The sequence below is a fragment of the Sander vitreus genome, chromosome 5 (assembly GCF_031162955.1).
Source record: "Sander vitreus isolate 19-12246 chromosome 5, sanVit1, whole genome shotgun sequence".
NCBI lineage: Eukaryota > Metazoa > Chordata > Actinopteri > Perciformes > Percidae > Sander > Sander vitreus.
Genome location: NC_135859.1, coordinates 18000811 through 18021676, shown reverse-complemented (window position 1 = coordinate 18021676; position 20866 = coordinate 18000811). Strand labels below are relative to the sequence as shown.

Below are 20866 nucleotides of genomic sequence, written 5' to 3'. Positions count from 1 at the left end.
TTGTGCCTGATTAAAAGAACTTGCATATATATTTATTTTGCAGAATCAAAAATCACTTTCGACTAAATCAAAACTGATATGGTTAACTCACTAGACTCTTTAGATGTGACAGAGGAGTTAATATTCTTTTTCTCTCCCGCTCCAGTACTGATCTTGGGTTGTGGCACTTGAGCAAAACCCTGCTGGGTGGCCTTGAGAAAGACATCTGCCACCGTGAGAAGGAACTCCATGCTGGCACACAGGTAAACATCCTGCACCACTGTGTCCAAAGTGGTTCCATCACGGCCCTGACGGTAGTTCACCTCCACCATCATGTTCTGTTCTGCACCAGGACGCATTGCAATCATCCTGGAGAAGATATACAAAACATTTTTTGCCCCTTATTATATTGTTAGACACAGGAATTTTATGTTACAGGCTGGACCAGCTCATTCTATTTTTTTTAATAATCTACCTTTACCAGTTTTCTACATCTGTCAGTAAGATCACACTCACACTGTTTACAAACGCTTCAACAGCACAAACTGAGGACAGACAACAAAAATATCTTATCAATCAGATATATTGTAATTTATGCTAGCAATATGCATAATGTTGGTAGAATTTTAACAAAACATTTGATCGGCAAGACATACCTGTCTGGATGTGCATAGAACATGTACGTCTCAATGTGTGTAAAAGTGTTAAGTGAGGTGTGTATCTATACTGCTAACTATGTGCACGTGCATGTGTCTGTGTGTGTCCGCAGTACCTCGGGGTGACCATCTTGATTCTGGGTCTCTTGTCATCTAGAAGGCAGGCAGCCAGTTGGACTGAGGCCTTCATGGAGCTGTCGGAGAACATGTGGATGGAGGTGGAGATGGTGCCCAGAGTAAACTCTGCCAACTTTAGCTGCTCATCGTGTGAATCCAACAGCTGTATCTAGATAATGACATATACAGTGTGTAAGACTGTGCGAGTAGCCATGCAATTCTTGTAAAATGATGATGGACAGGCCTAATTTTACATATTACTTGAGTGTAGCCTAGTGTGTGTGTGTGTGTGTGTGTGTGTGTGTGTGTGTGTGTGTGTGTGTGTGTGTTACCTCATTCCCATTAGGGCTATACAAGACCAGTGTCATTGAGTCAAACTTGAAGTCAACTTTGAGTGTGCTCTTCAGCTTGCTGCTTTTCTGGGGCTCCACAACAGCAGCTGTCACTACTGTGTTACCTACAAAGTTACACAGCACAAACCATATGTTAAAAAAGGTTCATTACATTTCGGTTACAATGGTTTAAAATATTTCCATTTGAAGAAAATGTATTTTCAGATTTTGTAAGCTTTAATGTCTTATATCTAATTTTAGAACCACTATACACACACATGAACACAAACAAGCATAACCAAAGAGCATTACTGCTGGCTGGTCCAGTGGTTCCAGAGCTCTGGGACTCTTTGTTGGATACAGAGTCAGAGAAGTGATTAGTGGTGATCGGAGAGGCTGGAGGTGGAACAGCATCAGACTTCTCAGACAGATTCTCACTCAGAGTCCTCAAGACCACGGTCATGTCGTCCTGGCTGAAGATCAGCTGTTGGGAACAGACACAGGATTTGATTATAACGGTTTTTGATTTCGATTTTTACCATAAGCCTCTACCTTAAATGGGTGATAGAATGCAAAACTGAGTTTACCTTGTCATAATTGAATAATGACAGTTCGGTGGGTAAAATAGGCATACACAGATCCTCAAAGTCCCATTGACATCCCTTTCCTATGCAAATCTCACAATTTGAAACTGCAGCTGAAAATGGGCAAATCTCAACAAAGCTAAAAGTTTACGTCAACTCGGTGGCTGTACCTTATTTGCCTCTAGTCTGTACCTTTGTCATGCCCCAAAATTTACATACATTTTCTGAATACAGGTCGCGCAGATCTCAGAAACGTTATACATTGTTCGTCTGCTATTTCATCACTTCTGAGACTTTTTTTATGCGAGAAATCAACAATGTAGAGCTCAAATATGGGCCGTTTTACTAAACTTGATGGCAATGGCTAATTGCAAATTTGGTCCGACTATGTCGGAGTTCAGAAGCTCCACAGTCTGACGTGACAGCCGGCGGCTGCCTGCCGGGTTCGCTGGCATGCCGGTCGGTCTGTCCATCTTCACAGACCCCGCTGTGAGCTGGCTGGAGCTCTATCAGGAGACTCGCGGACAAGAGGCGTTTATTTCCCCGATCGTTTGTTTAAATAACTCAACACACATATCCATTATAAGATTAACTGGAACCTGTGGTTTTTCGAAATTATAATGCTCCACAAGAGATTGTGGGCGTAAGCTCGCTGACCGGGCTGACACTCGCACACACTGGCCAGGGAGCAGGCAGAGGGGAGGGAGAGCAGCGACTGACAGGGCAGAAAGATACCCGTCTCTCTTTGACAGTCTTGTAAATAAATTATATTATGTATATTAGAGCTGTCAGTCTTCCTCTATAATATCATTCGAATTTCATTTGTACTGCAGTAGCTCACAGTGGGGTCTTTGAAGATGGACAGGCCGGTCGGCAAGCCAGCGAACCAGGCGGGCACCGGCCGGCTGTCAAGTCAGACTGTGGAAGTCATCTGCAGTATGCATTAGGCGATTTCAAAAACGGCCACAGTGTAAGGAGCTTGTGTTAGGGTTTTACTGTCGGTCTGGCACATTGAAAGTTTCTCACAACTAAAACAGTTTTTTTTTTTTAAAGAAAGCCTCATATTTCCTGGATTCGGGACAACTGCATTGATTTCGGGACACATCTGTGTGTGTGTGTGTGTGTGTGTGTGTGTGTGTGGCGGGGGGGGACATGGAGACGGTGTGTACAGAGGGGAGGGGAGGGGCTGTGTGTGTGTGTGTGTGTGTGTGTGTGTGTGCGTGCGTGCGCTTCGCTCGTTGTAAACCAACCAATCAGCGCACAGCTCATCTAAATATTCATGACCATACCATATAAGGGAGAAAACCTCTTTTTTCATTCTAGGCTATTTCACAGGGTTGCATTAGGGCAAATAGAACAGCACCCGGGCCATTTTCAGCCCAACCAATGTTACATACCCTATTAGGAGACCTTAAGGAACAGTGTGAAATACCCTATATAATCATTCTATCACCCCTTTAATTGTAGGCCTATTTAATTATTAATCCAATAGGAGTCATTTAACAAACTACCAACAAAACAAAAAAGAGATGTAATCACATAATATGTCCAGATACAAATAAACATTTTATCTGTCTATACAAATTTATTTTAAATTATTCTTATGTTACCATACAGCATTACTTACACTCATGGGCTTAAGATGAGCAGTGATCTCTATGTCAGGTATGCTGTGGTACCAGTTGGATGAAAGATTTCTCTTGATTTCCAAGTCCAGGCTGACCGGCATCAACAGCTGGGTCTCTCCATGAAAACCTTCATCTTTGTATGTGGTCCTGGAAACATCAACAACACACAAGTAACGAGAGAAGTTATCCAGAGACTATGCGATTATTGTGATTCTATCAATCACATTTTTTACTGCTCTGCAAATAATCATACTTTCCGCAAGTAAACATTTAACCCTAAATACGGCTGGTGTCTGACCTGTACATCTTGAGGTCAGTCAGTTTCACAGTCATTACATCCACAACAGGCGGGATCTTAGCATCACTTTTAAAGGGCTGCTTGGAAAATCGGTTCTTGACAGACAGCAGACCAAGGTCAGCTACAATGACATTGGAGGAAGAGGAGGACTGGGGTAGGAAGATGACAGGTGCATTGAAGTGGACGTTCAGAGCGATTCGAGTGCTCCGCTCGGCCAGCTCCTTCACACCCGACGCTGCCTTTTCTGCAGCATGGACTGTCACCTCAGCCAGGGCCTCTTTAGCCTCCTGGAAGTTATTGATAAATGCCTGGGGGAAGAAAGAATGGAAACCAACAAAATATAGGAGAGAAATTAAAAGGAGTTTGGCTTGGAATGCAGAAGAAAATTAGGTACAATGAAAAATGTTCAAGTATATCATGAGAAAAGAACAGTTTTAAGTAAGTTAGTAAGTACTTCATACCATTTTTAATTATTACCTTATAAAAGATACATATAAATGAAATGCTAATGGGACAAGACTAACCAGGGCTCTAGAGTGCGACCAAAATTTGTAAGGGTGCGACTAAGATTTTTCCTAGGTCGCACCGGTGCACCTAACGTCCTCGCATCCGCTGCCTCTCCACGAACGAAGCAATGTCATTTATATCGATATGGTTTAATGTTGCGTTACATGACCCATTCCTTCTGTAAAGCCGTGCCTGTTTTTGGATCTCTCCTCCGTGCAGCCCCGCCCCCATTCACGCACACACGGCTCACCTGCAACATGGAGAGACACAGCGCCGCCGGTCCACATGCTGACTGTATATTGTTAAGTATGAGAGGGAAACCTGTATTGGTACCAGTGTTTCCGCTGGTAACTCTCTGTTATTGCGGCCGCCACGGCGAAAAACACATTAGAAGTTATTAAATGCAACTAACTTCAGTTCGTTGAGTAGGCTAATAGCGTGTGAGACGGAGCCTGCTGGACCTGGGTGAGAGATGTGACCCGCCAGAATATCATAGTTCATAAAAATGCAGCGCAGTGACGATACAGACATTTCATAGCCTACACAAGACGTGTGTAACGCCGCTGACCCGCCAAAGTGCATAATGAGTCAGCTGTCACTCTGTGAGTAACATACACTTCAGTCCATCGCACTCCCCCTCTCTCCCTCTGTCTTTCTGTTTGTCTGTTTGTTTGTTTTTTTGTTTTTTAAGATTTCGGCCTTTATTTTGATAGGACAGCTGAAGACATGAAAGGGGAGAGAGAAGGGGGGAATGACATGCAGCAAAGGGACGCAGGTCGGAGTAGAACCCGGGCGTCATCTCTCTCTTTTAATCAGCCTGTTATTGTTGTTGAAAACAAGTGAAGGAGCTTTCTCAGAGAGAGAGAGAGAGAGAGAGAGAGAGAGAGAGAGAGAGAGAGAGAGACACAGACAGACAGATATTTTATATATCCTAGGCTATTTATTTCAGATAACTTTCATTTACATGTGTTGCAGTTGTATATTTTCAAACTGGTAAAGGAAACCATGTCTTTGCATTTTATTTGAATCACAATCTGTTTTAATAAAAGAGCTTGTGAAAAGTGGCTTTGACTTAAAACTGAACATTTAGCCCACTTTGTAAAAAAATACAGAACTATATATTGTGTATCGCCATTCAGCGTTAACGGCGACGCAAGGAAAAATGTGGGTGCACCTACATTTTGTGCTGGTGCACCTAAATAAAAAAAGTTAGGTGCACCAGTGCAACCAAGGCAAAAAGTTAGTCTGGAGCCCTGCTAACTGTGAGAAGTCTTGGATTGTGACAAGGATATGTGATTCTCACCAGTATGGAGGAGACAAACTTGTTGAGGAAGATGACCTGGATGCATCCCACAGTCAGTGTGACAGAAGTGTCAACTTGGGACATGTCCAGATAGGCGTCTCCTTCTGTTGCGTCTGTATAGTTTACCATGCGGAAGGCAAACACTTCCTTATCTGCTATTGACACAGCCTAAGAAATAAATGAGAGACAATAAGAATTAAAGAGCACATCTGCATAATCAGTCAGCTACTACTCTTATCCAGAGCAACGTATGCTTACTAGTCAACACTTATGAAGCCAGAAACACAAGTACTGGTAGTTAAAAGCTGAGGAAGAGACAAAGTATGAATACAGTCTTAAGACATAGAATCTGATTATTATAGAACAAAGAGACAAGTTAAGGGTACATTAAGCGCATTGCTACAAGATAGATTAGCATAGAGTCAAAGAAGACCACTTGCTGATTGTACCTTCTTGTAAAACGCATCTTTGTCGCAGTCTAGGATCACAATGTTCTTCAGGTGGGCCTGAACCTCCATCTCCTTTTTCCTCATCAGAACCTCAGAAACCAGACCTGAATGGTTGAGAAAGTGAGACGGTGAGAAAGCATTTGTTTGCATATCCCAGCTAATGGCTTATTTGCATGCAATGCATAGAGGACCAAATCAGAAAGGTTGAATCATAAGAAAAATTAAGAACTTTAGGTGGCAACAAGTTTGTTGCTGGGGCTACCAGTGGGACACAGTGGACATGCAACACCATTTAGGATTGATGAAACACTGACAACACAAGCAATATCCACAAAAATGCAATGGAGAGGGACTGAATTTACATCTTCTGGGTCATAGAGCAGGAGATGTCACAACCCTTCCATACCTTCGATCCTAATCTCAGAGATGCTGGCTTTCTGTCCTCGAATGAAAACCTTCAGACAGCGGAGATCAGCTCTAATATGTAGATTCACCACATCTGCAAACTTTGATCTCTTTGTACCTGTGAGGAAAAAGGTGACGTGAAAGAAAAGGTGAGTAATAAAAGACATATAGTGAAGACGACCACAGGAGAATGATGGCTTTGGAATGTGAAATTGAGTGAATTGAGTGGTTTATTAGGACCAGTTACTTTTTTTCCTGGTTACAGTAGCTTCCTCCTTCTTCTCTCCCTCCCTCTCTGCCTCGTCCTCTTCAGGAATAGTGGGGAGCTCCTCCTGCCCTCCCTCCTTCTTAGTGGATGGAGGAAGGAGGTTGTTGAGGAAGTTCATGGTGTTGAGCAGAGCCTCTGTATGGAGATGGACATCCAGTGATGAGAAGGTCACCTGATGGGGAATGCAATGTCAAAATATTAGTGGAGAAGAACAATAAAATGGCATGTCTGCATATTTTGTTCTTCTACTTACTTGATTTTATACTGTCAAGAACATAAAGATAAGTTTGATTTTAAATATGTACTTTGCATCATCTTCAAGTATTGAATAAGCTCCATTAGCATGCTATAAATTTATTCCAAAACAGCAGAAATAACAACATAGAAGCTGCAAGGGTTAAGCTTAGACAATACAAGATATTACACAGATATTATTACACACCATCTAGACTGTATAGAATGAAACTGTGAATGATGACTTATGTTGGAAATGTAAAAGTGAAACTGGAACTTTCTTTCAGTGTATTTGGGAATGAGCTTTGGTCGAACCCCTCTGAACTCAGATTTTAAATATGTTAAACAATTGGTTTGGCTTAGAAATCCCTTCAAGTCCAGAGCTATGTTTACTGGGGGGATACATCTAAAAAACCAAACATATCCAAGTGTTAGTTCTCTGTAATTTTCGTGGGTACATTAACAGCCTGAATTATTCTGAGACACTGGAAGACATCCAAAGCCACACAGGTGAAAGAACGGGTCAGTGCAATGACTGAAACTGCATGTTATGAAAGTAGGCTGAGCAGCTAAGTGATAACTGGGGAGGAAGGGGAGACCCTTTGGGACAGGTTCTGGGATTACACAAAGGTAGACGATAAGTCTGACTAAGATATTGTTTTTTTCTAAAGTGGGATCCTGTAAAACTGTACGGTAATACTGACGTAACATCTTTATATTATTTTTTTATTATTATTATACACTCACTTCCATCTATATATGCTGCTCCATCTGTTTATGTTCACTGGAATATAAAGTTGGAGTCTGCCTCCATGACAATTGTATTCTACATGCTTCTGTATCCTGAAACAAAGTATGTACAGTATGTGTCCATCTACATATTAATTACTAGTAAATTGACATTTCCCTCACCTTGATGAGCTGCTCTGTATTGTTGTGTTGAGACTTGAACTCAGGACCAGTCTTATCAGCCTAGAAAAGACATACAATCCTCAGTGAGAAAGCCATGTACCTCCATTTGGAAAATAATCATTCAGGATACTGACAATTTGTTGAACTACTGTAAACAAATGGATCTGAAAGTGGTATGTTTTAACCTATATCACACGTACTTTAATATAGTCCAGGGTGAGCAGATCAACCTCTGTGTTGTCTAGAGTAGTGATCAGCTGAACCTGCTTCTCTTCAGAATCTACACAAGGAGGAAACAAATTTAAAAAACACAAATGCTTATTAGAATGTTTTTAATCACCAAATGTTAGCCAAAATTAAATTATGAAGAATGTCTCCTGAACTGTCTTAGATAACATACAGTCCTGCAAGCATCTACTGACCCACGTATTCAGGGCACTTGAGGCAGATCTCTCGTAGGTAGGTGTTAGACGTCATGTCAAAGGTGCGTAGTTTCAGTTCAGTGCCCAGACCCTCTATGTCCAAGTGGAGCACTGTGACCTCCTGATCCCCAGACAGACGACACAACTGAACAGAAAACTAGATGAACAAAGAGTGCATAGAGGAAGAGAACATGTAGAGGGACAAAGAAAAAAACAGATTAGAATAATGGCAAAAGACAATTAGAGAATTAAAACGGCGTCACAGACTATGTTTGCCACCTAGTTCAACAAGACCTCTTTGTACCTCACTGATTTCAAACTTCATGATGAGGTCAGTCATGTTCTTCTGAGCTTCTGAACTTTTCATTTTGTTTGCATAGCGCAGCGGCATGGGATTATCTGGAAAGAATGGCCGATCACCGACAGGAGAACTGGGAGCATCGTAGAACAAATCTTCCTCTGACCCTGAGGGGTGACAAAACCAAAAACACACACACAAGCACCCATCTGTTATACTGTAGGTACACATACACGGCATTACAAGGTATGTAGTGCGATAATTATGCATGTACGGCTGTGTGAGGGGTGCAGAGCAAGGAGGATATAGCTATAGAATGTGCAGCGGGTCTTACCCAATGAGGTGATACTGATGGTCTCACATGACTCGAACATGAGAGAGGAGCGCTGGTCAGCTAAGTTCAGAGGTTTTCTGGGAGTGAGCTGTGGGGTGAACGACTTTGGCTGAAGAGAAAATAACACCAAAACATTAGCCATACCAGAAAAAAACATTAACACACTGAATTGATTCAAATCTGTTATTATTAAAGTACACTGTATTCAATATATCAATTGATACCCATATTGTTTTATTTCTCCATTTTGTTTTATTTCCTCTAGGTAATTTATCTGATCCACACACAATGTGAAAAGGGACCATCCGCCTGTTCTTACCTTTGGTGTGGAGGATGAAGCAGTGCCGTGTGCAGCAGGTTTGGTTTCAGGCAGTGGGATACTTTCTACCAGCTCCAGAACATTTCGAAATTTAACATCAGAAATACGAAGAGACAGCCGAGGGAGCTCTCCAGACATTTTATACCTGGAACACATGCAAACATGGAAACAAAGATACACACGCAAACGTATGGCCTTTAACTTTAGTGTGCCTAGCATCTTCAATCTTTACAGCATGGGAAACAAAATAGGTGTGTGTATGGAAATAAAACTACTAAACTCACTTTGCCATGCGGGAGTCTTTGATGACCATCGCCCTGCAGAAAACCACTTTTAGATCCACTGGCTCTAGAATGTGGAGTGGTGACTGTCTCTGCTTACGGGCCATTTTCCAGTCGCCATCTTTAACACAGAAAATATTTACATTTCTTTTTTTCTCCACACAAAATTTTTTTTTTTAAGCATTTATGAATTTCCTTTTCCCATTCTTTTTTCCCCATGTATTTATGTATGTATGTATGTATGATCCCTCAACACCAAACATCTTCACATCATATTCATTACTTTCTTGGCAGGGCTCCAAGAGTTAACCACTGACTACAGCGAATACGGTATTCTATGTATAAATTGTGAAATACTGTAAAATGTATTAATATCTAAAAAGTCTGAGCTTCATGACTTTTAAACAGTATCTTGAATAAACTCTCAAACATACAACTCAAAAAACCCTTTCAAACGTGAAAGGCCATGCTCCTGTGAGTGTACCTGGTTTGCTATAAAGGAACTGCAGGCTGCTAAGCTGTATGTCAAAGCTGTCATATGCTCTGGACATGATGTCTTCAATGTTGCTGGAGCACGCCGACAGCTGAGGCAGATGCTTCTTGCTTTTACTGGACATCTGAAAAGACATCAAAATTAAAATGGTCAAACTTTATTACTCTAAAGCCTTCAAATTAAGCCTTTGAAAAACAACACAATTTTGTGTGGGTTGGAGTTTCAGCCCAGTGTCAAGCTTTGCCATCTCTGACCTTGAAATGTCCAAGATCCAACAGTAGGATATTCTGAGTGCCGTTGTAAAAGCCAGTCTGTGGAATGATGACATAGGAGGCCATCAGGTTCACCTTCAGGTCGAGAACTTTCTGTGTTTCGATCACATACATCAGACCTAAAAAAAAAAATCTCATTAACTTATTTGACATAACAAGATTTCTTCTTTTTTTTCCATTAATGACGACGATGATAGAGACAATCCTTGATAAAGTTCAACATCAAGCACTACGCTCAACATCATGTTTGCAATATGCAGATTATGATCATATCAGATCTATAATACTGATTTAGTTATTGGCTGAATTTAGTTGGACTGAATCATAGACTGTAAAAATAAGGATTGAATACATACACGTAATTCAGTAATTTGCTCATTTTATTTCAGATGTGGGTCCAGTGAACACTGAAACATTGAAAAAGTTTTTCATCCAGTGTTTTCTCGTATAATTGTACAGGCCTGCAGGCTTCCAGGCTAGGATTTTTTTTTTAAGCCATAAAATAATGCCAAATATCTATTGTGTTTCCCCTATATCCATTTTGCAGTGTCGCATTGCTGTGAGTCTATGAACAAGGCAACTGTCAGTGGTTAGTTCACGTCTGTAACAGCAGGACAGTCGAGTGTGTTAGCATAGCTGTTAAAGTCAGTTGAACAGGTGAAGTGAAGATAGCGTTGTCAGTAGCCTACCGGTTACAAACAGGCTCAGTAGTGAACACGCTAATGTGCCAACGGATTCGGTGTTGTGTTTTTAGCTGAGCTGGACCAGAGAATATTCAGTTAATAACATCCCCCCCCCCCCCATTGGCCAGGGTTAAGCAGTAAACCTATGGGAAACACTGTCATCCCTAAATTGCAGTATGATATTATCAATATCATAGAGCCTTGATGAATGTACCCAAGCAAACAAACTCAGGAAACAATCAGTCTTAAGAAAATAAACAGGAACACCCCAATCCAACTGACTCAGAGGCTGAGACGTGCAGGCTGCGCGTAAGCACATGGGAAAATGAAAATGACCCAGTAAAAACAAGGACTGAGGAATGAAAACATTTCCCCATCAGAGAGTTGACACCAGGCTTGGATTTAACCCCAGTATACAGTAGATGTTGTACATGTAAGTGCAACTGACCGGTGGCTGTGCGGTCTCTGAACTGCTCTAGTTTCATTAGGGTTGCATTGGTGAGCTCATCCAACTCCAGGTCGTCAGGAGGCATGAAGAACGTTGCCATGCTGTTCACCGTTATCTACACAGAAAAAAATAATACATTTGATATACACCCCTTTCATGTTTTATTCATGCTCATAGATTGCACACAGACATCACTCACAGCATCATAGATGATTTCCAAGGGTTGTGATTCCACATGAAGCCGTTGGTTTGCACTTTCATCCAGCGGATTGGTCTCAAACTGGATGCAAAGCAGTGGGGTCCCTGCTCCTGTGGCCGCCTTCCTTGATGACAGGAGGGTTGGTGCAGGCCGGTTACTGGCCAGACCAGTCACTTCAAACAAACTAAGCTGGGCTGTGATTCTGAAAAAGAGAAAAATAAACTAAATGTCAGTGCCACCCATGCCAGGATCCTAAGGATGAGATATACTGTATATATACTGTATGTGTAAGTATTGGGAGCAAAAGGGATGACCTACAAAGCCAGCTACAAAATCTCCTACAGGGATTTGGTGTTTATGAATGTTGTTTTTTTTAATTGACCAAAAGTAGATTCTTTTTTTTTTCAAATTAAACAAAATCAAAAAAAGAAAAAAGCTGGTATTTGCACTTGATATCTTATCAAATATAGGCTACTATCAAAAAGCCATGGAGGACACCCCCCCCCCCCCTAAAAAAAACCAAGATGTTATGACAAACTTGATGGCTTGTGCTCCTGATCTCTGTGTGAGTGTGGACTTGAGCTCTCCCACAGTCAGCCTGATGATCTCATTTTTGTCCTTGTTGTCTTTGATGGACACAGACAGCTTTTCCATGTGGAAATTGACCTTCATGTCCTCAAACTATGAAGAAATGACAACATAGTACAATAGTACATAATCAAAGTATTTGACACAGCTTTTGCATTTTGATCTTAGTAATGTTGTTTAAGTGGAATGGACAGCCAAACGGAAGTCTATTATTAATTGACAGGTGGATGTCGGGGGGGACTCACCTTCTTTGGCAGGTTGGGATTAGCAGCGGTTTCACTGTATCCAATGGCAGTGTAGAGTTTGGCTTTTTCAGCGGGGGTTAAGAGCTCATCAAAACCTGAGGCAGGGCAAGAGGGAATAAATGGAATATGAGGAGTAAGAAAAGCATTAGCTAACACCATAAAATGTTACTACAAAAATACACTGGAGCACTTTTTTATATCCTTGTCCGTTTTCTACATCCTACCTCCAGTCTTGACCTCTTTTGTTCCTGTACTGGCCTCTCCTCCCCAATTCCACATCCAGCCCAACCAACCCTGAGACTCCTCTTCCTCCATCTTAAGCCCTGGACGGTAAATGCGTAGGCCTGCCTTGCTTACCTGGGGAAGTAAAAAAAGACAGTTGAGTTTTTTTTGTTTTTACAATTTTCAAACAAATGAGAAATGTGACATCTTACCCTGACACCAAGACTGATTCAAAACATCTCAACAACTTGTATAGAGAATGTTTTCCCTGTGTTGGCAGTTGCCTATTAAGGCTAAGCTTAAACCATTTCTCTGGTTCATTTTCTCTATTGAGTTTGTGTCAGTACAGAGATAAATTAGACACACATATTCAATGCATTATGTGTCACATGAAATCAATCCAAAACAAAATATTATTTTGCTGGGCACTCATATTTATTTGCAATAAATTGTATGAGAAATATTCTGTTGTAGAATTGCAGTCTATAGCAAAGTGCTGTGCAGGAAAGCCAAGATTATGTAAGAATTACAGCTGCGTCATAGTGTAAGACATTTCACCCAAAACCTCAACCACTGGATGCAACTGCTGATAACTGTTACCACGGTTTGTTTTGTGCTTAGTCTTGTACAGGGGCGTTTCTAGGATTCAAGGAGGTTCGGGGCTTAGCCCAGACCCATTTAAATAAACTGAATGCAGTGCAAAACGATTGGCTTGCGCAGCTTGTTAATAGCCAGTGTATGTTCATTTCAGCTGGCCAGTTTGTAGATGTAATTTAGATGGCGCCAACATTTGGCCTAATCATAACTGGCCAGCCAACCCAAAGGCCAAGGTTTTGTTTCCTGTGGTGACTATGATGGGGGGGGGGGGGTCTGGGAGTCCTCCCCCAGAGCATTAAACACTTCATTTCCTGCATTCTTGTGAATTTTTATGCACCTATTTATACATTTTTCTGAATCAATATGCTGGAAATATCTTTATGTAAAAGGGAAACATAGATTACAATCCAAATATAAAAACATAATGGAAAATATTGCAATAAGGCTCTCAGGCATTCTGTATTGCTTTCAACTATTTATTCTCCTCTAGAGCGACTTTTCTAAAATCTGAGTCAGCACACACTCCTCTTTTGCGTCTTTTGTTGGGGAAAATGTGCATATGCCAATTATTCACCTCAATGATACATTATTCATTTTAATGTATTAATAAACCCCTGGACTGTAATATTTCAGATGTTTGAGCAAGATTTCTGCTCATGTCCAAAACTTTGTGCACATTCAAAATATAACTCATCCCATCTGTGTTCTCTGAGATTTGGAGGAGTCGTGATACTTTGAGGAAAATAAAGTTATAATAGGCTATTACAAGAATAAAGTCACTATATTTCAGAAAATAATCTACCTGCACCATAGCCTGCTGTGCATTACGTGATTGCTCTGCTGATACGGTAGATCTCAGACCGTCTGACAGACACAGAGCCCCGTTTGGGTCTCTGAATGAGACAAAGTTTAGGGAAGTGGCTGTACGCTGCTCTACATCGGAGGTGGAAAACCGAAACTACTGCAGAAATACACGAAGCAGAAATGAGTCACATCTGCCGCAGCATGTTGAGCAGAGCGCATCCATAAACCTGAAGCTGCGCAGCTTTTTACAGAGAGAGTGGACACTAAGCGACGCGCAGGTCTGCTTCAGAGCTCCGTGTGTTTTAGTCTGAACCATGGACTGGAAACGTCACGTCACAGGAACTTCAAACTAAATCATTAGCATTGCGCTCCTAAACTTTGTGTTAATGGCATCAATGTATTAGACTGATTTGGCTACGATTCCTCCGAAAATTAAACCTTTCACAGAGCTTTCCTCGCGTAGAGACGGTTGCTAGGTGATAGCAACAAATACAGCATGGTCGGACCCCGCACGTATCTGCCCGTTCTATTCGCCTCAGAAAAATAAACTGGACAAAGTTACAATTCTACCATGAGTTCTACATGGTTTTCTTTTCTTCTTAACTTGCATGTGCCATTCTGGGACTTTTTTATTCAATTATAGGCTACTTATTTTTGTAAAAAAAAAAAGAAAAAGAAAGAAAGAAAGTAAGAGATCCGGGGCTATTCATAAAACATTCAGGGCTGTAGCCCCGGCAAAATCGGCTGACGCTGCCTATGGTCTTGTATCACTTCGGTCAAATGTGGTATGTTGGTGGAAATACAGACATTTCTGAAACGGAATTTTTCTTAAATCCATTGGCGTGAATGGAAAAGTATTAACTCGTTTTTTCTTTGTCGGTGAAAAGTAGAATAATGGCGAAATAAGGATTAAAAGGACATTAACAGTTGAGCACAGAATTTGTGAGCTAAAATGCTGCAGTCATTACGATTTAATGCTACAGACACAGTACATAGTAAGTATACAAAGTGAAGATGCCCACTATAAAGTAGGTGAGACAGAGCTTACCTCCACCTCAGCCTGCTGTCTGGCCAATGTGATGTTAAAAATGTCCAAGGTCTTCTCAGGCTTCTGAAAATAGATACAAGACAAGCTGATTAGAACTTTTAGCGGCTTCTTGCTACCCCATGCAGGACTGCCTCAATTACTAAATGTCCATTATTAATCAAATCTGGAAAAGTTGATGCTTACAGAGCAGAGTAGAGACAGAGGAAAATACATTTAGATTTAATGTTGTATTTCTCAGAGGTACATAATCAATCTCAAATGCACTTCAATCAATCCTTTTATACGGTTGAACACGTTGAACAAGTGGCGTATTATGGCTAGAGCAAAGCATCACTGAAAGGATATTGAAAATGAATTATCGTTGTTATTAACTTCTTGCATATTATATTACATTTACATGTAATATAGGCAATGAATTATGGTCACTGTGGTCAAATCGGTATTTGCCAGTGTACAATTAAGCGGAAACAGCAGGTCTGAACGTCCCACCAGAAATGCATTTAGTGACGCAATAGTTGGCCACAAATGTCCAGAACTCAAAGCCACAATAAAAACACTTATAGTCAAACAACAATAATATTAAGGACAGCTTGGCTGAGATGTGATGGCTGGAAGAAAGTAAATAGGGGGGAATGTTATTAACCTTCCTTTCCCTTCTTCTTCTACATAATTTGGCTCCTGCACTCACAAATCCTGATTTCAATCTATCTATAAATTGCAGGAACGTCTGTCTGTCTGTGTGGGTGTTATGCGCATATCTCTCGAACCGTTAGTCCGATGGATGTCAAACTTGACAGGTGTCTTGCTACGGGCACAAGTAAGTGCAGTGCCAAGTTTGACATTGTTTGGATTAGAAATGCAAAAGATATCATTAAATATATATCGGTAAAAGAAGCACACGTTGGCTTTTGCCGCTGGCCACTCCCCCTCTCACACTGCATGCACACACTGACTGAGCACTACACCTGTTTGAGTTGTGACTCACTCGGATCTTTCACCCGACTCTTCAAATTAACTCATGAGTCACTCATACTACAGAGACAACACCGTCTCTCCAGTGTTGAGCCGGCAAGACGAGTGCTCAGGGACTGTCTACAAACTACAACACCAAAAAGAGATACAAAAATATTTTCAAAAATAGGAAAATGCTTATTTTTAAAAGTGCTGTAGTACAACTAGCAGGAGACGAGTTATAATTTAAGTTTGGAGACTACCTTATTTAATCATTAAATTAATAAACATTTTTGTATCTCTTTTTGGTGTTGTACTTTGTAGACGGTGCCTAACCACTCGTCTTGCCGTCTCAACACCGGAACTAAACAGAGCTGAATTAACACAATTTTTATGCATTTCTTTCACATCTACTGCAGTCAGATTCACTGTGTTCACTCGGAAGGAATCACTTCACATGGGTAGGCACTTGTAATGACATTTCGAACATGTTAAGAGGCTAAAAGCACGTTTAAAACTTGCCCGGTTTCAGCTTCCTGGGTGCTAACTGTAGCAGGAGGATAACACGGTGTAGGCAACACCGATTGTTTTCGTTTTTCTCGCTACTGACAGCACTCCAAATTTACAAACAACAGAGCTACGTGTTGAAATCGACCGGAATTCTCCTTTAACAACAGAATTCTAAATAAAATTGCTATGGGGAAGCAATGTAATAATTGTATCTATTTGAAATCAATGCATCATAATATAGGAAAAGAAGTTGGATGAAGGGTCATTTCTTCTAATAATCAAAGGCTTAAAATGTATCCAGAACTTGGTGACATTTAACATATAGTGTTTACCCCTTCTAATAACATCATATGAAGGTGTCAGTGGTTCAAATATGATCTAAGAGGTAAAAGTGGAAAACTAGACATATCCTTCCCCTCCTTGTGCTCAATTCAGCCCTGTCCCACCTCTAGTGCCTTGAGCAGCTCCTCGCTGGGTTTCTTGCTGGTGATTTTGGTCTTGTAGAGGTCTCGGTAGCGTTTTACCATTTTCCGGTGACTACGAATGTGTTGCCATGACCACATTTGGAGACGAGGCTTCACATCCACCTCCAGGATGCCTGTGATCACGTACCTCCACCTGCAAGTTAGGAAGAGAGAAGCATACAGTCAACTTTACAATCAATATTAAGTATTGGTACATACAGGGGTGGTAAAAATGTCCCTTCATATGGTCATTTGGCATTCAAAAATCAAAGTCAAATAGTAAAAGTGTTTTCTGACCATATGCGGGCATTCTTGTGAACGTGGACCATAGGTCTGTACTTCCTGTACGGCAGATTCCGCGACATCAAATCTATTGAGCCCAGCAGCTCCAGGATGCTAATGTACTGGAAAGAGAGGAAGGAAGCAATTACACATTAGCAAAGAGTACTGACAGAAATGCAGTTATCATCATTTAACAACCTTTTTAACAATTTTGAATTAGTTTTCTCTCACCATTTGTCTTTAACCTGTTTCTCCAAAAAAAAAAAAACTTGGTTTTAACCAGGCTCACACACACACACACACACACACACACACACCTGTGGTCTGTTGAGTTCAATGGCCACCTCACTGAGATTGACCATTAGGTCCACTTTGGGAGAGGAGAAGTCCACATCTGACCTGGGATTCATCCGCAGTTTAGCGTCCGCTGAGATGGGACGAAAAACTGTGGACCAGCAACAACAAATGGATTATTTAAAGCAAATTGTTAATCTTAATGATGTTTTTATAAACGTTGGTGTTGTAGTACGTGGATTAATGTTTGTATGGGCAAAATGGACCTGTATTTTGGTGGGATATGAAAATTGTGAATATGGTTTTGTGTAGCAAAGTTAACCCTTCAGAAATCTTTGAGCTCGTGCCTCAAAACTAAAATCTGCTGACATGTACTGAAAATCTGTTCAAATGTGTTGGTGATGATGGTGCATCAAGCTATGTAATTCACAAATTTCTTTCAGGCACAGCTGTGCCATTGCAAAACATTATATTCCAAGTGCAAATTCACACATTAATGATTCATGCATGTCAAGTAACAGGTAGCTTTAGATGGGTCTTATAGTGAGCATATTAGATAACAGTATAAAACTGTGAATGAAGGATGACAGTGAGACACTCACTGAAGTCATGGCTGACAGAAAGAGAGTTTTTGGTATCCACGCTTCTCTGGAGACATTGCTACAAAAACACAAAGGGAGAGGAGAGTCATTTACATTTTACCCGCTTTCTTTACTCAATAGTTCCTTAACCTCTTAAAAATTTTAATTTCTTTTTGTTACTGCTTTAACAACATGATGTAAACCATCACAACCCCACATTTATAAACATTCTACCCATTGGGCTTATACTAGAAAGAGCCGTTGTTGATGAAATAAATGGGTAATAAAATCAGCATTGATCTCAGAAAAATGTGCAGAAGCCTTGTTCCAGTATTCAACGGAGATCATTTAATGACAAAGGCCTTAAAAGGATTTGAGAAAAAGGCCTTTCATATTGTGACTATGTTACTTTGAAACTGTTGAGGGCGAAATCCTGATAAAGTTGTGTTCTGTGAGCCCACAATAATGAGGTTGTGTTGAGCCTCAATAAAGCAGAATAAGACAGACAATGGCTTGACTATATCTAAGCTGGTGGAGACAAGGGACAACACAGTAAAATAAAAGGGAGACTCACCAAGGCCTCGTCTGCACTGTGATTGGAGAAGAGCAACGAGTTGACATTCCAGTAGGCAAACAAGCTGTCTAGTTTAACCAACTGAGAAGAAAGAAAACACAAAGCAATTAAAATAGTGCCGATGCTTACCATGAGGACAAAACAGAAGACGATGTACAATGCTATCTAAAATTTAGTTATGAGAAAAAAGAATTGGTTCCTGAGGCAACTGCTGACAAACCGAACCAACTGGTTCAAATTGCCAAACACTTTTCCAAAAGGTTTCAGTTTCAGTTTACTTAAAGAGATGAATTAATCAAATGCAATGACAAAATGACAAAAAAGCGTGCAGTGTCAAACAGGATACAGTTAATATTTCATATAAAATATAAACGTATTGGTTATAAAGTATAGATTAAGTGGTTGAATTTCTTACCTTGAAGAAAAGCCTGGAATTTTCGTCCAAAAGTCTGGGATTCCAGTTCTTATCAGATGTCTGTAAGGCCAAACAAGCAGTGAGATACGGGGGCCTTCATGAGATTACTTTAAAATTGGACATATAATTATGTGTGATGTATTATTCATAATTAAGAACACCTTAAATGCTGAATGTAATATAGGATATAAGCTGACAGGAGGGACATTACAACACATTACCTGAAGACTGAGGTTTTTAAGTGACACTCCAAATGACAAAGGACAGTTTGGATTAGTGACCTGTGGAAAACAAACGAGAAAAATAAGCCTGAATAAGGACTGGCTAAGACTTTATTTACTCTGCGTGATCCATGCTGTCATTATTGGCGGATCTAAAAATGCAATCACCTCTTGCTCCCTGCGTTTATCCCTTACTGCTCACTTTACAAACACACATTTGAGTCATGCTGTACATACAGTACATAAGGTAAATCAGTTTGAATACTCACATTATCTTCATAGCGTACATGGATGTTAGAGATCTTGACCTGCAGGTTTTTGATGACCTGAGTAACAAGCTTCTCCACAAAAGTGTCCTGTTTTTCCAGATCAGGGTTCTCTGTCAAACATAAACAAATATGATAAATAAAAGAGAAAAAAAAGACCTGATTTGGTCCTGCAGCATTCCTAAATCTTTACTTTAAGAACAAAAATTTCAGATTTCTATTGCCACCTGATGACAAAGGGACACACACACACACACACACACACACACACACACACCTTAAAATCAAAGCTGAACCCTGACCTTGCTCGGCAGCCTTTAGCTTTGTCTCCTCTATCCGCTGTAACTCCCTCTGACGAGCCTCCTGTAGCTGCTTCTCCTCCTTTTCTGCATCATACTTTATACCTGGAAAGAATGGGGTCAACAAAAAATACTATTTGTCTGCACATCTCTGAAACTAATTAAATATGCATCAGGTTAACTTTACAAGTACTTTAGGGTCATTAATAAGTGAGAGACCTTCTTTGTCTGAATACTGTTGTGCTACACTTTGTTGTGTCTGCTAATCTTAAGGGTTATTCATTCAACTGAACTTGATATTACTGCTATTTTAAATGCATGCTTTGGGATTTTTCACTACAATACAAGTCATTCAAATGCAAAGATAGTAGAATGTGTTTTTTATTTTTTTAAATGTGACCATGTAAATAGCCTCATCATCTTAACATTGACATGCAGCAGGTTGATGTCCTTCAGGCAATGTATGTGTCTACTGAAATGGTGGGAATTAAGCGTATACGCTATATGATAAGTCCTTAAAACTTTTTTTAAGGTATTTAGCTGGACATAGATGACGATCATACTTGCTGTGGGGACTATGAGCAGATAGACGCCATCCAGTGTCGCCTCTACTGACTGGGTGTAGAGGTTTTTCCATGGTATCTTTAGCTCCAGCCGTCCTATTAACAGAAACACAAAGAGAGAATATCTTCTTTTGTACCAAAGGGAAAGTGGCAGATAGGGACAGTAACTACTGTACAATCTCACCTATATGGCCGGCTCTCACTTTAAAAGGAATGTCAAGTTGACTCTGCAACAAAAGAACAGTACATTATTGTAACACAAATCCATCATGAATGCCAAAATGGAATGAGCTTACTAACTTATGCATTTATTTGCAACTTACCAAGGCATTTTCCTTTATTTCAAGATTTGTAAGAACAGCATCCCCTGTGATCACAAGAGTATTTGTTTACTGATTGTTTCTATGTCCATTCTGATAGGCCAAACACATTACTTAGTATTGTGTTATAAGGCTCACAGAAACAGTCAAATCTACAAAGGAGGTATTTGGTCTTAGTCAATTGATTTAATATAACACTCA

General features: G+C 40.4%; 1 protein-coding gene across 3 annotated transcripts in view; it reads right to left on the bottom strand.

Annotated features, from left to right (window-relative positions):
- vps13a (vacuolar protein sorting 13 homolog A) overlaps window positions 1-20866 on the bottom strand; it is a 47238-nt gene that overhangs the window by 25649 nt on the left and 723 nt on the right. For all 3 annotated transcript variants that reach the window (XM_078250826.1, XM_078250827.1, XM_078250829.1), the window contains exons 2-38: window positions 20669-20712; window positions 20530-20572; window positions 20346-20441; window positions 19786-19887; window positions 19487-19596; window positions 19218-19277; window positions 18997-19056; window positions 18582-18662; window positions 18029-18086; window positions 17450-17577; window positions 17148-17254; window positions 16833-17004; window positions 14926-14988; window positions 12479-12611; window positions 12255-12349; window positions 11960-12102; window positions 11422-11623; window positions 11223-11337; window positions 10074-10210; window positions 9811-9943; window positions 9330-9447; window positions 9046-9190; window positions 8727-8835; window positions 8399-8559; window positions 8095-8251; window positions 7873-7952; window positions 7673-7732; window positions 6506-6698; window positions 6260-6376; window positions 5854-5957; window positions 5405-5572; window positions 3595-3902; window positions 3296-3443; window positions 1397-1568; window positions 1085-1209; window positions 752-921; window positions 92-348 (exon numbers count right to left, since the gene is read on the bottom strand). In XM_078250826.1, coding sequence (XP_078106952.1) covers window positions 92-348; window positions 752-921; window positions 1085-1209; window positions 1397-1568; window positions 3296-3443; window positions 3595-3902; window positions 5405-5572; window positions 5854-5957; window positions 6260-6376; window positions 6506-6698; window positions 7673-7732; window positions 7873-7952; window positions 8095-8251; window positions 8399-8559; window positions 8727-8835; window positions 9046-9190; window positions 9330-9447; window positions 9811-9943; window positions 10074-10210; window positions 11223-11337; window positions 11422-11623; window positions 11960-12102; window positions 12255-12349; window positions 12479-12611; window positions 14926-14988; window positions 16833-17004; window positions 17148-17254; window positions 17450-17577; window positions 18029-18086; window positions 18582-18662; window positions 18997-19056; window positions 19218-19277; window positions 19487-19596; window positions 19786-19887; window positions 20346-20441; window positions 20530-20572; window positions 20669-20712 — 4674 coding nt within the window. The remainder of the gene's footprint in view (window positions 1-91; window positions 349-751; window positions 922-1084; window positions 1210-1396; window positions 1569-3295; window positions 3444-3594; window positions 3903-5404; window positions 5573-5853; window positions 5958-6259; window positions 6377-6505; window positions 6699-7672; window positions 7733-7872; window positions 7953-8094; window positions 8252-8398; window positions 8560-8726; window positions 8836-9045; window positions 9191-9329; window positions 9448-9810; window positions 9944-10073; window positions 10211-11222; window positions 11338-11421; window positions 11624-11959; window positions 12103-12254; window positions 12350-12478; window positions 12612-14925; window positions 14989-16832; window positions 17005-17147; window positions 17255-17449; window positions 17578-18028; window positions 18087-18581; window positions 18663-18996; window positions 19057-19217; window positions 19278-19486; window positions 19597-19785; window positions 19888-20345; window positions 20442-20529; window positions 20573-20668; window positions 20713-20866) is intronic.